The sequence below is a fragment of the Enhydra lutris genome, unplaced genomic scaffold (assembly GCF_002288905.1).
Source record: "Enhydra lutris kenyoni isolate GAN:26980312 unplaced genomic scaffold, ASM228890v2 scaffoldscaffold5, whole genome shotgun sequence".
Taxonomy (NCBI): domain Eukaryota; kingdom Metazoa; phylum Chordata; class Mammalia; order Carnivora; family Mustelidae; genus Enhydra; species Enhydra lutris.
The window spans coordinates 18133835-18150329 of record NW_019154089.1 but is presented as its reverse complement, the minus strand read 5'-3'; the positions used below and the strand labels follow the sequence as shown (position 1 = coordinate 18150329).

The 16495-nt window shown below is 35.6% G+C and overlaps 1 protein-coding gene across 1 annotated transcript in view; it reads left to right on the top strand.

Annotated features, from left to right (window-relative positions):
* LOC111141013 (RAN binding protein 17) overlaps nt 1–16495 on the top strand; it is a 315346-nt gene that overhangs the window by 217714 nt on the left and 81137 nt on the right. The window contains exons 15-18 of the mRNA XM_022493328.1: nt 4411–4484; nt 5523–5603; nt 15293–15356; nt 15449–15557. Of these exons, the coding sequence (XP_022349036.1) occupies nt 4411–4484; nt 5523–5603; nt 15293–15356; nt 15449–15557 (328 nt within the window). The remainder of the gene's footprint in view (nt 1–4410; nt 4485–5522; nt 5604–15292; nt 15357–15448; nt 15558–16495) is intronic.

Sequence of the window (16495 nt, the reverse complement as noted above, 5' to 3'; positions counted from 1 at the left end):
TTCAAATCTATAATAATAATGATTCCTTACATTTTTAACAACTTTCTGTATTTCAAGAGCTAGAGAGATGGATGAATGGTTAAAATGGATAATTTTTCTGGCTTCTAAGATATTAGCTATGTGGAAGTAGAAAAAATGCAGGTTTTTAGCATGAAAGTTTGAAACTTTATGGCCTTTAACGAATACCATTTCTGATCATGATTGGAATGTGTGAATTGACTGACTATATACGGAAAGATTTCAAAGTTACTACAGATTTAAGGTTTTGTTTGTTTTAATTTTATCTGTGCAGTGTGGAAATCTTCGAGGTAAGCACCCTCTTACTTTTCTGTTACTTTTTTTTGTAGTGAGCCTTCTCTTGAAACGGTACTAGCTGACAGTTTTTATAGCGCCTACTGTGAGACAGGGCCCGTTGGAAAAGCAACATTTGTTGAGTGACTACTAAATGCCAAGCGCTGTATTAGGTATCATCATTTCATCTGCTCAAAAGCCATTAAGTCCGTATTATTATTCCTGTTTTACAGATAGGAAACCAAGATTCAGAGACTTTAACCCAGTTAGTGGTAGATCCAGAATTCAAATCCAGATATCTTTGGGACCAAAGCCCTTCTACATTGCTAAGTGTATCAAGGGAATGTTCTAATTACTTCTGGATATGTTAAAAAAAAAAAAAAATTTCCCTGCCATCTGGCAGCACATGCTTGAAATAGTGGAGGAAAGACATATGCACATGGAAAGTTAATACTAAGGCAAAACTGTATTCTGTTGTATCATATGGGAAGTGCCACTAACAGACTAGCAACAGTGTATACTCTCAGTATCAAGTGAGGGGAGCTCTTCTTACTGCATCTATAGGGAGAGCTTCTTCCAGAAATATTATTTAAGCATTAACACCACATTTTTTTAAATAATGAAATTTTACCAGGGTTACTTCTGGAGAGTAGAATTTTGGGTCTGTCATTTTCACAGAGAAAAAATTCTGTGCAACAAACCATACCTTTTATGGGTTGTTTTCCTTTAGTTAAAAAAAAATTTTTTGAAAGAAATGAAATCGGCCAAAATGTGCATTTTAACATTACATTCATTTTTTATTCATTTAACAAACAGTTATCGAGTATTAGGTATGGGAGATAAAAGAGCATCATCTCTGCCCTCAGAGAGCTTACAGTCTAATAGAGAAATACAGGCATATTTAAAAAGGAAGAAGAGTGGGAGGAAGGCACAGATGGCCAGGCAAAACCAACTTGTAATGAGTGCACATACTGTTATGTGAAACACAAAACCAAAGGCATAGCCATTTTCAACTTCACTGTATCCCTCAGAGAAGATTGGACAACACACATGAGCTAATTGTCTTACTTCTTAAACCTTTGCTTATTTTTCATAACGATCTAATTACCCTAATTGATTCTGAAGTAAAACATTAGTAATCTATGAACTTAAAGGAAGGGTGTTTTTCTTTTTCCCCTTCTTGCATTCCTGTGCCAACCTCTGTATCCTTCCTTTAAAAGAGTATTGTGATGTAAGGTTCTTCTTGCTGTAATAAAATTTTTTTTGGTGAAGTGATAGAAGTTTTAGAAAAAGTTGAAAACCCCTAAATATTGTTTTAGAATTTTTCTTGTAGAAAACCTTCACTGTCTTGTGCTTTGTGGTAAACATTCTTGACGAAATTTATATCCTCATTGGACAGACTACTTGCTACCCCCGAATTATATATTTCAATGATATAATTGAATTCCAAATGTTTGAAGACATTTTCATATTATCTGCATGGTCTCTGAATGATAAGGTGCCTTGGAAAATGTGAGACCGTCTTTTAAAAGAAATGCAGTAATCATACATTGATTTTAAATGACCCTGTCACACGTGAAAACAAATCAGATTGTTGCTCTTAATGAGCTTTTCAATTTACTATTCAGTAGATCAGATAAGTGGATTTAAGAGGTAATGATCCTGTTTAGTACTCAAGCTTGACTGTCAGATCCTAGTAGTGGAGAGAAATCCCTAGGGACAAAAACGTTGACACAGTTCTAGATGGGATAATGGGAATCAAAGCTAATGGATGATAAAAGGAATGGTGCAAGTTACAAGGATAATTGTGGATTAAAGCACTGCCATGTGTCAATGTTGACTGTTTTTTCTAGTATCTTATTGGGTCAAATCTGATGCTCTGAGAAACTGTTTTGACAGCAGAGCACAACAGACCTGCCTGCCTGCCTAGCTTCCTCCTTTCTTGAAGTCAGGGACACCACAGAAAACTTCGTTGTAAGAACTGCCAATTTAAAAAAAAAGAAAAGAAAAAAAGATGTTTTTTAAATGTTCAAATGTCTTGAATGCTTAAAACCAGATTTTAGTTATTATATTTGTATTATTCAATGTGGCTTGGGTAAAATAAAAATTAGGTTAATTCTGAGCATGCCATTTTTTAAAAAATAGCATTTCTAAAGCCTTGAAAATGTAAACTTCAATTTTACAAAAATATGATACAGTGGGGGGGGGGGCGGGGAGTGGGGAGTACATAGACACCCAGACATTTACAATGTGAGAAATACCGTGAGAGAGGGATAGACCAGACACTGTGGAAACATAAAGGAGAGTGCAACTCATTCTTCCTGGAAAGACAGAGAAGGCTTCCAAGGAGATGACTTTTGAATGGGAATCAGGGGGGAGAGAATGAAGGCAAAATGAACAGTATGTGAACTTCTAGAAATCTGAAACTGCATGAGAAGCCTCGGTTGATCCATCAGTATTTCATTGTGGCTTCAGGTGGAGATGAGATATGTTGGGGCCAAGTTGTAAAGGGCCTCGTGTGCCATGAATCATACCCATTATCAGATTTTCCAAGGGCCCTATTTACTCCCATCCAGGAGGGAGGTTTCAGATTATGGTGAGATAAGGGAAACTTCCCCTTTCTACATACCAGTCTTCCTTTGAGCTTGCTCTGTGCTTAAAGGTTTCTGATTGCTGAGGACCGGTAGTAACTCACTTCCCCAGATTTTCTCTTCCTCGCTCCTTCTTCCCCCTAAAACAACTTTCAAACACGGTGATGGCTTCAATCTTATGAAAGATGAAGGCCTACTCTCATGAGCAAAGTCATAGATACAGTGATTGAAATGCGTTTCTGTAGGGCTCAGAAATGAGCAGAAGAGGCAACAGGAATGTGAATCTCAGTCTTCCCCAGCTTTTCCCTCCACCTTTCTCCCCTTCTGTCCTTCTCTTGCCCTCTCCACTTGCCCCCTCCTTTCCCTCTCTCTCTCCCACTGATTCACTACCAGGCTGAGCAGCTTCTGGTTATAGGACTTAGGTTGAAAGCCCAGAACACGAGCTTCTACTTTGCGTAGTGTTGAAAATCCAGATATGAGATCTCTGCAATGAACAGCCTCCTTCCCCTGTATAACCCTATAGTTCTGGGTGCTTTGTGGTGCCCTGTGATTTTTATCTCCCCTTCGTGACCTATGGCAGTATACCAAGCTGGTGTTGACATGTGAAAAGCAAAAGACATAGGGAGTGAGAGCTAAGTTGCCATACCATACCCTAGGAAATAGGCGGATCAGGAGAAAGTGAGAGAACACAATCACAGGGGATCAAATCACAGAAGAGAAATCCCATACAGCTGGTGTCTGGCAGGGATAACCTGGAATCACACCAGAGCATCAGGGAGCATGGAGGTGTCAACCCACCTCTCAGCTTTGCCAGGCTATTAGGGAATATTCCATTGGCTGCTGGTGGCATTTTCCCACTCCAAGTGGGATATGTGTTTACTAGCTCAATGTGGCTTGGGTTGGGACTGAAATGTTGCACCCCAAAGTCTGCAACCAACACTCCCTAATTGGAAGCTTAGTGGATTCCCAGGCCCTGATGTATTCAGCAGAGAATCTGTGAGCCTGGGATTTCAGTTTCAGCATGGAAAGTAAGACCTATCTCTATATTTGGGGGAGCTTAATTGAGAGATTTTTGAGGAGAATGTCTATAAATTCTTTAATTTCCTCTTACTTTTGAAATCCTTCTTTTTACAACTAACATAATCCTGAATTATTTTATGGTTTCCTGATATCTAGAATAGATAGGAATTTTTTTTAATTGTTGGAGCCTTTTATTGAAACACTCCATTTTTTTAGCCCTTTATATACATACACCCATCTTCGAGAAAGGGGTGGTTTGAGAGAAAAAAATTATGTGGTGTTCTGGGAACAAACCAAGTACATGAGTGTGGGTGTGTATTTCAAAATAAGAGAGGTACTTCCTGGAAGAAAAAGAGAGTAAATTATTAAATTATACTTTTTTAAAAAATCCTTCATTTGCTCTCCTACCCACTCCTTTCTTTAGTGTGGATGCAACAATGCTTTAAATCTTAGTCGTTTGAAAATACATGTTAATGATAAAGCTTTTAACAATTATGTTTTCATCCAGGTATATGCCCGTATGTCAGAAGTTTTAGGAATAACAGATGACAACCATGTTCTAGAAACATTCATGACGAAAATGTGAGTTCTTTGATTTTTCTTTTGTTGTTGTTGCTTTGAATGTAATAGATATTTTTACTGTGTTTAAATCTCTTAATAAATTTTAGCTTTTAAATAAAAGACCTTAAATTATGCTATAATTCTTAGAATGGTAGCATTGTTCTTAATTGAAACTTAATTTCACATATTTAAAATTCACCACCCAAAGACGTTCTGATTTGTCAAGGTACCCATACAACTGCAGTAGGCAACATCAAAATATGGTTTTAAAATGTTTACAGACTTTGATTCCTCAAGTCAGTTGGGCAGCATTTTTGTTTTTAATTAGAACGAAAATACCCAATTTCAAAGACCAACTGAAGAGATTATTGCAAACTGGAATCATTGGGAGAGGTTTGATTGCCTTAAGACAGGGCATTCATTGATTCCACCAAGAACCTATGGCTATCAGAGACATACTCATGGAAACTTCCCTTAAATCATCCTTTATAATCTGTTAGCAGAATTAACTAGCTTGTAGTCATGGACATAATTTTGTACATTTAGCCTGAATTTGTATGCCTCCATTTGGCAACCCACTTTTATCTGTGTAATGGATAGACAGTACTGTGTTGCTTGCAGAGAGAAGAGCTACATAAACAATCATGACCATAGAAGTGAGCTTTGGAGCCACAAGTTTGATGGTTCATTTCTTGGCACTTAACTGTCAACGTCTATTTGATTTCCTTTGTAACTCTTGCTGTCATTCCCTAATATGTTTGTTTTAGATACAAATTTGATGTTCCTTCTGTGAAATAGGCAGTTTTTTCATTTATAAAACTAAATTTAGAGAATTATATACCATTTGGAGAACAGTGTTCATTATACATTGATTGGATATAATTTTGATTATGCCATTAAAAAGAATAGAATAGAAAATGCTCTAGTGGTATTTAAACCTGTTTTTCAACTTTATGAGATATTTCTGCTTTAGGTGACTGAACTTACATAAATGTATGTTCTCTCTATACAAGCAAATACCTTACTTACAATTAAAAGCATTTTTTTCCCCATACTTAGTGTTACAAATCTTAAATACTGGGGAAGATGCGAGCCTGTGATTTCAAGGACTCTTCAGTTCCTAAATGACCTTTCTGTTGGATATCCTTTTTACTGTATATCTGGTAATGTATAGAAACACCATAATGCATGCATTCTGTTGGCTGGGTATACATGTTTACAAGGTTTGTAATTGTTTAAAACAAACCCTTTATTAGCCTTATGTGTAAAGTATGGTTTTGAAAGATTTATATTAGCTACGAACTATGAACATTTATTTCATCTCAGTTGAATTTATATGGATATATAGATTCCTAACTAGTTAAACTTATGTTTTTATCTAGTTTAATAAATGGATACATAAGAGTATGCAACCAAATGTGTTTTAGTCTGTGATTTTTCTTAATTGTCAGGGAGTTCTTGTTTTAAAAGAAAGCATGTAACTAATTTGAAGAAGGTCAAGATGTTCTAAAAATATTACCTTCTAAAAATTGAATTCCTGAGGGTAAATACTATAGCTTCAGTATTCTTCAATTGAAAAGGATATTATTTTGATTAGTTAAGAGGCACAAAGGAGTAATAGGAAGAAAATTATATAAGTTTTTTTTTTTTACCACTTCTTAGATTATTGCTGCCACCAAATCAACAGCTTATTTACTCTAAAATAAGATTTCCCATTATGCATTAAATGTTTGGGTTTCTATCTTTAGCAGATTTTTTAAATCTAAAACCAGAATCATCCTTTCTTATTATATTATAGTTAATACTATTGTCCTGTTTCTTCCAATGAGAGAGAAGCATGTAGATTGTCTTTTATATGTTAGCTATCGAATACATAGGAGTTAGGAAAAATAAGTGTTGGTTTAGTTAACCACCAAGATCAGCTGATATTTAAATATGAGAACAGGATTCTGAAAATCGGTGGCATTGGATGGAAATTTTTAATGCAGGTTTACTGCAGGAATATGTTTGTATTAGTTAAGTTTAAAATTGTGTTCCTTGGGAAACCATAAAAGATTTCCAAAGTATTAGACACCCACTTTTGTGCTGGAATTTAATATGCAACTTTTTATTGGAAAATAATCGTCCTTGTCTGGCAAAATCCACCATGCAATATTTCTGTTAGTAGGTATAATGTAATAAAGACAGGGAGGGCTATTTATCACTACAAATTTTGAGGATTTCAGGATTCTTTTTATTATTTTAATATATTTCTTTGATATTAAATCAGAAAAATGATAAATTACACCTGTCCAGGCTGTTTTTCCTTTTTACTGGAAAGTGATGTACAACCCAATTCCAGTGGTCATTTTGGCTTTTTAAGATATGTATTTTTTCTTATTAAAAAAAACCCCAACCTGTATTTTTTTTAATAATAATGCTGAAATACTCTTTATTTCTAACATATGAAGTGGTTTATAAGTACTTCCTAGTCTTGCAAACTCTGGCCTTTTCACAATGAATTACTTTGAGAGCATATTGTCTGGAAAGAAGCCTGTGTTATTTTACAGCACGTATCTATTGTTTAGATTTACCCTATTTTTTAGGGTGGAATTGAAATCTCATACAAAATTAATTTGATTTGTATTCTTTTTGGTATAATTTGCAAAATGCCTAATTTATTTCTATCCACTATTTAAGTAAGATCCTTTTCCTATCATCTTATATCTCTTACATATTCTTTAATCCTAAAATTACAACCTTTTGTTTCGTAAGCTGTTTAGTGCTTTTGAACACTTCTTGAAGTTCATAAAAAATCATATTTTCAGAAAACTTACTAGATAAAACTTAAAAGCTATAACATTTAAACCAAAGGGTACGAATGATTTCAGCTTGGGTACATTGATTTATATTTTTTTAACAATTATTTCAGGTTTCCATATTTAGAAATATATATTAGTTCAATTTGATTTCAGTGCTCAGTTATTTGAATTATAAATCATTATGTCCCTTCTAGCTGATCAGTCATGAAATATCTTTGAATTCATTTACATAATGGAATATGTGAGTGGTATGTCTATTTCAGTGCAGTTGCTGGTTACCTAATGCTTGTTTTGTTATTTCCAATCGATTTCCTTATTATAATGCGTTTTAAAATCCTGATTTTAAAGCAATGCATTATATCTGTGTTAAAAATAAGATGGCACTCTTCAGCAGTATAGAAACAGTTATGCGAGATAAAAATCATCATCAACTGACCTCTATTAATGGAAATCTGTTTATATATTAATATTCAAAATATTTGTATTTAAAATATTAGTAAGGAATAACTGAAAAGCATCTTACTACAAAGTTTTTAAATGTTCCTGATTATTTTCTAATGCATGTCTTCAGATACTTTTCTTTTCTTTTCTTTTCTTTTTCTCTTTTTTATCTTCTTCAGAGTGAATCCTACTCAGTGTTTGCTTATGGTTCTCAAAGCCAGTCTGTGAACTTTGGTGTTCTTATATCTGACCACTTGTTTGGAAATTGAAGTCACAAAAGATCCTCAATTTTAGAAAGTGCTAAAAAGACTCAGGTTTACTTGCCTTAAGGTCGTAGTCTCAAACTTTAGTGATGATCAGTATCATTAGAGTGCTTGTTAGAAGATAAATTACTGGACTTGAGCCCCAGAGTTTATGTTTTAGGAGGTGTTAGACTGAGGCCTGAGAATTTACATCTTCAGCAAGTTTCTGGGGATGCTAGTGGCTTAGGGACTGTACTGTGCTTTTTAAGATAATTGAAAAATAGGACCGGATGTCCTAAATAAGAAAATCAGGTACCTCTTTATAAGACTGTCTTCACTAGGGAAAGGCAGAACTGACATTTTTAGGGATAGCGTAGTTCCTTTAAATCATAATGTGTGTGAGGAGGCCATTACGTTAAGTCCCCAGATTTTAACTGGAGAACCTGTTGCTTTTTGCCCCAAGGTTTGAAGCTTTCCAAGTTAGTAAGACTAGTGTCTTACTACATTTAAAATTTAGTGGCCTTTTTGAGGGAAAATTTTTGTTTTCCTGTCAGATTCATTGCATGGGACATATATAATACATCTAGCAAATACATCTGAGTAGCTTTTTAATAAACTCTTTAAATTTCCAAGACTAAAATTCAAGAATTCCAGATTCTAAATAGCTTTATCTAACATGTACAGAGTTGAGATGGCTCTGTCCTGGGCTGCCCTCCACATCCAGGTTTAATACCTATAGATCCTTTTCCCTCTTTCAATTACTTTCCAGTCATAAATTCTAGTTTCTGTCCACCTGGAAAGGAGGTGAGATTGTTCAAGTGATAGAACAGGGGAGCTGCTGGGGGAGGAGGATCATACAAAGCAACCAAATAAACTTATTTTAAGTTCTGAGATAGAGGGAGGAAAGGGTGACATTTCATCAAAAATTCTGTTTGTTTTTTAATCATCATTTCAAGGGTTTTTTCCCTTGAAAAGTAATTAATCAATATTTCTACTTAAATTCATTGTTTACTCAAATTTATGCAACAACATGTCTCACCTTGGGTTTCGGGTAGATAATAATGAGAAAGGAAATTTCATTTTCTGTTAGGCCCTCTGTTGGTAGTTGCCCTTATTACATCATCTTCAAGAAAACTCGGAGTATCTTTAGCTTTTAAAAACAGATCCCAAAGCAGATTCTACAATAATTCATGAATTTATCCTAACTCATTTTACCCTGGTAATGCTGTGAACTACAGTTCTTAGGATGAATAACTTCTCCATGTTATTGCAAGACCACCTCTATAATTTGCAGGGGTACAAAATGAAAATGTGGGGTGCCTTTCATAAGTTATTAAGAATTTCAGGGTACCTGGCTGTAGAGATTATTTAAAAATAAAATATTTTTAAAAATCCAAGGGCACCTGGGTGGCTCAGTCAGTTAAGCGTCTACCTTTAGCTCAGGTCATGATCCCAGGGGCCTGGGATCAAGTGCTGCGTTGGGATCCGCAGGGGGTCTGCTTCTCCCTTTGTCCCTCACCCCACTCATGTTCTCTCAGTCCCTCTCTCTCTCTCTCTCAAATAAATGAATCAAGTCCTAAAAAAAAAAAAAATTCAGGACCTCAATAACATACCATTGAAGCAAGTGCAGGCCCTTCTAGGCATAGAAGAACCCTGTGCACATGCATAGCATGGACATCCATGAAACTGGCTCAGGTTCTTTGTTAAAGAAATAATTCCCTCCATTTGGCTTCACACGAGTCCTCTAAGACTTGGAGACTATTTCCTTAGTCCCCGTACACCAGGATTTGGTGAATATAATTCCTACCCACATGCATCATAAATCTTTTATCCATCAGGAGCTTCTCTCTGTTATTTTAATTTTTACAAACCGAAGCGTCTGCTTCCTATTCAGGCTGCTTGGTCACCGTGATGCTTTTCTTTTTCAACCCCAAACCTCCTCCAGTTTCATTTGTCTTTTCTTGCTTGTTTTTTTTTTTTTTTTGTTGTTGTTGTGTTAGTGCAAAGCCCAGAACTGCAGCCTTTTGGATTTAACACTGAATAAGACTTAAATCATATCATTTAATTCCATATTCATCCTAATGATTTACTTCATATTACTGGCCTCTTTCAAGTCAGCAAATATTAATTAAGCATTTGCTAAGTACAGAGCAAAAAGACAAATGAGACACAGACCCTGTCCTCACAGATTTTAAATTCTAACAGGACTCATCCTGATTCCAGACTGCCTTTCACATATTTTTCCTAGGAACTCAAAGTCTGTTGTTTTATTAACAGAGTTTCTTTTTCTTTTTAAAATTCAACTCAAGTAAATTATATACTAATTGTCTGAAAGTCTGTGCGTTGAAAATAATGTGGGTGAGTGACATTATGATATGGTAGCTTTGAGGTAGCTCTTTTTAGGGTCATAATTTAGATGTAGCTTATATGGAAGCATTAAGTATATAAGTAATATGCAAGCCAGACATCCTTACCCTGTCACTAATCTTCCCAGCACTGGGGTGTGAATCCTGAACGAGGTGGGGGTCAGGTCAGATTAGGGGGTGACAGATGAAACCAAGGTGTAGAACGAAATAAGGGTGAAAGGTGAAAGTACAATTGGGTATGTCTGTTACAGGAAATGTATTAGTAATAAACAGTAGTAATTCTGCTTTTGTGAAACAGTATTAACATGTATTGCTTTACTTCAGTGAATATCACCATCTCCAGATGGTTTTGAGAATGTTAAATAAAACTAGTTTCAGCATATATCCCTCAGGCATACTTCTATTAACATTTCTGATCAAAAGAAACGTTGATTTCTTTCTTTGTTTTCCATCTCTATTATCCATGGAAAAGTCATCCCATAGCTTATCTGCTCCATTTGGTTTTTTTCCCTAGAACCAAGTGTGAGAATCCTCTCTACTCCCTTTCTATAACCCACTTACTCAAACCTTCACCCAGTTCTTTAGATTCCTGCTTCACAAGATTACCTTCTTTGAGTATTACTGTGATCTGATCATTTCTCTTCCCAAAAGCCCAGAATCGCTTCTACTTGCTTCTCAGGTCAAAGTAAAATTATTGATTAGAACTTGAGTCCTGTAAGAGTACTTGACTTACTGAGTTCTCATAACTAATTTCCTGATCTACCACTCAACCACAATCTGTACTTTATGCCCAGGCCAGGGAAATTTATTTTACCTTCCCCTTGACACCCTTCATTATCTTTCACTGAATCACCACATATGCTCTTCTTTTCATTTGACCCATTGCAACTCAATTAGGTCTCTTTTAAATTTTCAGGTCTTCCTAAAGACTTGGTGAAGGCGTACTGAAACAGGATCCTTTGTCATAGTATTAACTGAAAGAACATAAACAAATCCTTTAGTTTCTCTGAGGCTCAGTTACTTCATCTGTAGATAATATTCTAGCTCTTGAGACTTTGTAAGGATTAAGTAAAATAATAGATATGTCATAAAATAATAAATATGTAACAGTACATCTTTGCACAGGGGCCATGCTAATCTTCTCTGTATCATTCCAGTTTTCATATATGTGCTGCCGAAGCTAGCACTTTAACAATGTATCTGTGTTATCAAATAAAATAGGGCACCTGGTACTACTGACCCTATCACATAGTAGGTGCTCACTGAATTTTAATGCCTTTCATTTCATTCCTGTCATCTTTATTTTTCTTAATGTTCCTGAAACCTAGTTCATAGCTATATATCCAGGGATGAATATCATATAGCTTAGTATTGGCTAGTCTTCTCTATTAGTTTGTAAACTATTAGAGATTAGGAGTCTTTTTTTTTTTCCCTCTTGTTTCAGAATTTCACACAGTGGGCATTTGAATCAATGTTGCCCCCTTTGTTAACTGACAAAGCTTTAACTCCTGTTCCTTAAAAGTAATTATTAGTATTCCTTAAGATGCTTCATTTTGGTGAGACATATTTGGATGTTTTTTAGGTTAGTAGGGTTTATGAATATAATCTCACTTTTGAAATAACGATACTAATATTTCAGTAATTATACTTTGTACCTATCATCCACCTATAGTAATTTCCCACATGTCATTGTCGTGTCGTGTCATGTCTTCCAACACCCAGCGTATCTGTGAACTTTCTTCTATCATCAAGATCTAATTCTGTCTGCAAAAACTATTTGTAAACATGTATGGTTTTTAAATAATTGCTTTGATCAGCGTATCATCTACTTCTGGTGCTTAGTGAATATCATATGCCTACTATACTGCTCCTTTGATTCTAAAACAAAAATTGCTCTACATTTTAACATTTCTGTAAAGAAGATATGCAAATACCACAACTGATGGTATTTTACACCTTTCTTAGCACATACAGTAATGATGTTTTTTTATAACCACTGGCATTTTAGGTTTGAGGAAATGTTGTAGATACTCAGTAAAAGCTAGATACCGTGGATTGAAGTCATACTTGCTACTTCTCTGCCCATCAACTACTGAAGTGTGTAATACTCCTGTAACTGAAGAAACCAGTTTGTTCTCAATTTAGGTTTCCTTTTCGCCTCGGGTACAAATTTTCAAAACTTTCCAGCATCTCTAAGGTACACCATTTGTCTTGACTTTTCCTTTCCTTCCTTCATTTGTCATGGTAACTATCAGTAAGACCATGCCCACCTTCCTCAGTGTTTTCATAACTACATGGATACAAACGGGAATTTCCTAGGGATTTTGTTTAGTGTGTTACTGTCAACCCAGCTACAGAGTATGCTCTGTCCTAGATGTGATGAAGGCTCATTAATGATGGTGCCTCCTAAAAGAAGAGTTTCCCTGTTTTTTCTGGGACCCAGTTCCAGTTTCTGTTGTGTCTCAAAAAACTAGTCATCTCTGTAAAGTCACTGGCCTCTTTAAAATCAAATGGATATGATGCAACCTAATGAAAAGAGCATTTGGTGTTGAGTCTGACAGACCTGAATTTGAATCTTAGCCCTGCCATTTACACGTTCCATGCATGACCTTCACTAAATTCTCTTACTGCTGTAGGCTCCTACTACTGGTGCTGTTACGTTAGCCACTCTTACTATGTTCCCGGTGAGGCGTTGTTCCAGACAAGCCTCTGGAATCTGACCTAGTCCTGCCATGCAACCAAAATGTTCCCAACCAATGAAAGTGGTGCCTCTTCTGAGAACCTGAGTCTCTTAGAAAAGTACAAGAAGAAAGTAAAAAGATTATAAATATGATGTATCCATTTGCCTTTTTAAAAAAATATTACATACTCTCTTAAGGATCGTAATAGCTTTGAGTTGAATTCCTGTGAGGGAATATAAATAATCAGATGAATTCTCTTTTATTTCTTTATTGAAAAAAGTAAAAATTTATTCTTAATTTTTTTTTTTTTTTTTTTTTTTTTTTTTGCTTTAGAATGTAATTAAAAGGCAGCGAGGCTGGCCTTGATACAAAGTGCACAGATGCAGTTCTACAGAAAATGTATCTTTGGCAGATGAGATTCTTCCTGCGAATGTTTTGTTTATTGCTACCATAAATATTCCATTGTCGAAACATGACTTGCTGTTTATTAGTAGCACTGACAGGAAGATTCCTATTAATGGCAGCATTCTTATTACCCATAGACCCTGTCACTTTTAACTTTGCAATTCCAGGGAATTGTATTTGGTAATTACTTAAGATATGTCTTAGTTTATTGATCTCCACCCCTGTTTAACTGAGTGAAGTTTGAGTGGCAGTTCTTCTGCTCAGTGATTTATACTGGGAACAGATCATCAGATCTCATCCTTGTATGCAGGGAGAGACCTCCCGCCTATCATCCCCTGATCTTGTTCCCCTTCAGCCTGCCAGAAAAACACAGTGCACTGAGCACCCCCTGAGGGCAGTGCGCTGAGGAAAACGCGTGGGTGTGGCCCCTGCCCGTGGGAGGCTTGCCGCCTTCATATGGAGGTGAGCCAGATACACATGCTTAACATGCAGCTGGAATGGTTGCTTGAGTCAGAGGGCCTTGAATCTGAATTATACCCTTTGTCTTTTGGAAAGTTTTATTTAATTTTTTTGAATTTGTTTCTTCGTCAGAAAACCGGAAGTGATACTACCTACCCCCATGGGCTTGTCAGAATTAACCCTGCAAGTAGCAAACATTCTGTACGTGTTACTTCTCTGCATCTTTGTGTCTTCCTCCCTGACTTACAATTGGTGAAGATGTTTGCCTCCTCTGAGTCTCGCAACAATCCTGGAAGATAGCTTGGGTGTCATTTGTTGGAGAGGGAGACTAAGGCTCAGAGGATCTTAGTACTCAGATTCATTCAGCTGATCGAATGGTGTAGTCAAGCCAAAAGCCCAGCTTTCCTGACTCAGGTTCATTGTTTTTTCTGCTCTTTTACACCGACACCTGAATGACGAAGTAAAAGAAGAGGGTGTTTGTATACTCAATAGATGTTCTTAGAAATACATCAGCCCTTCTTTGATGGCAGCACTGACCGGAAATTATTTAGGCCTTGCGCTGATGTTTATCATTTCTCAACTTTATTCTTCTTCTGAGTTGAACTGTTCAGGGTGGTAATGTGACCCAGTAGAAAGAACATGGCCTCTGTAGTCAAACTTCAGTTCAGATCACGGCATTGTAGTCCACAGTAAAAATAAATTTTTACTTTTTTCATTGTAGTCCACAGTAATCTTGGGCAAGTAACTTACTTTCTCTGAACTTTGGTTTTCTTATCTATGGATTAGAAATAAGAAATGATATTTAACAGGCTAATTGTGAAGATTAGGTGAATGAACACATATAAACATCTTTTAACACCTAGGGTGTTAGATGTAGTAGGGTCTTGAGAAATATTGGGTCATTTAAGCCTGTACTTCAACACTTGATGACATGCAGTCAGCTGCATCTAATTGTATTCTGATCTTCTTCATCTAAAGCAGAATTTTCTCAGATTTCTAACTGGGCTCATTGTTTCTTGGAATTGAACAGTTTTCTCTTTCTGGATGGTCTATTATGAGTCTTTTATAATTATTTTTTATGAAATAATATTAAGTGAAAAGAAGTTCTCAAGTTATATCCAAAATGTAAAAAGGGTCAGTTTTAATTTTCTACTATCAAGACTTTAATAGTAAAGAAGTTTTTGTCTTAATTATAAAATTCATTTTTCCTTTCCATAACTAGAATATGTATAAGATAGGAGAAGTAATTGCAGTGGTTAATAATGGATTATCATTCTTAACAGAATGAAAGACATTTCTGTAGCAATACTCTTTAGAAATAATATTGATTCTTCATAAATAGAAATTGATGCCATTATAATACAGTGTTATTTTGTGATATATTATCTGTTGATAAGACAATTATATTTCCCCACATTCCTTAACTTCTATTACCTATATCCTTTTAAAAAAACTTGTGAAAATAGATGCCGTGAAATTCATGCTAAAAAACCACACGGTAAGTCTTACTTCCTTTCATTCGTGACTAGGATTTTCTGGGTAGTTTAGGTGAAGCGTTTGTAACTTTGGATGCCCTTTTGCTTTCAATAGAGTGAACACTTTCCCTTCCTTGGAATCAGTGACAATTACAGTGTCAGTGACTTCAGGTGCCGAACCATCTTCTACACTGCCCTCACTCGCCTTCTGATGGTAGATCTAGGTAAGGTGAAGAATTGATTCTTAACTTGATTAAGAAGGGCTCAACAATCTTCTTGTGCAGTTAAAGGAGCACACTGTTAGTGAGGACCATATTTAAGCTACTAGAACTTGCCATCTTCGACAGTTTTCTGCAGCTCTCTATGATTTGGGCATCAGAGCTAAAAGACAAATCTTTGTATTTAAAGTGGTATTTTTCACTTTGAATAGAACCTGCATTAATTCTTTACCTCAGGGTTTTCTGGGTATCCCTTGATCCATTAATTTTACTGCTATGAATCTAGGAGCAGTCTTCAATACTGAAAAGCTTTACACACAAAGATTTTTCTTAGTAATGACATTTAATCTAGAGAAAAAATGGAAATGATGTAAATATCCAGCAATAGGGAATTGTAAAATTACAGCGTATCTACTTACTTGATGGAGTAGTCTGTCCTCATTAAAATTGGGATTTGAAGATAGTGCAATACGTGGAATTTTATAATATTAAGTGAAAAAGCTAGCTGTTAAACTGTGCAAATGATATGAGTGTGCCTGGGGTGTGGGTGCAGAATGCATCCAAAAAGGACTTAAATGAAATTCTTTAAAAATGTTAAATGTTGTTTTGTGATAGTGAACTATAGGTGACTTTTTCTCATTTTTGATTATTTAAAATTTTTTTAAGGTGTTCACTTTTCTAATTGGAAATAATACAACTTCTTTAAAAATGTCTTCCACTGAAAGGCTTAGCTAGACATATCCACAGGTACCATCCACAGGTAGACAGTACCTGAGGATGGACTCTTAAGCCTCTTTGTGGCGACCATATTATTCTGGGTTCCCATTTTCCCCCCATGTTTGAATACTGCAGATTAAATTAATCACTTTATAGACACAATGTCATTGTGTCATGACAATGTTATTGTCAATCAATGACAATACATCATCCTTAGAGAATATAAT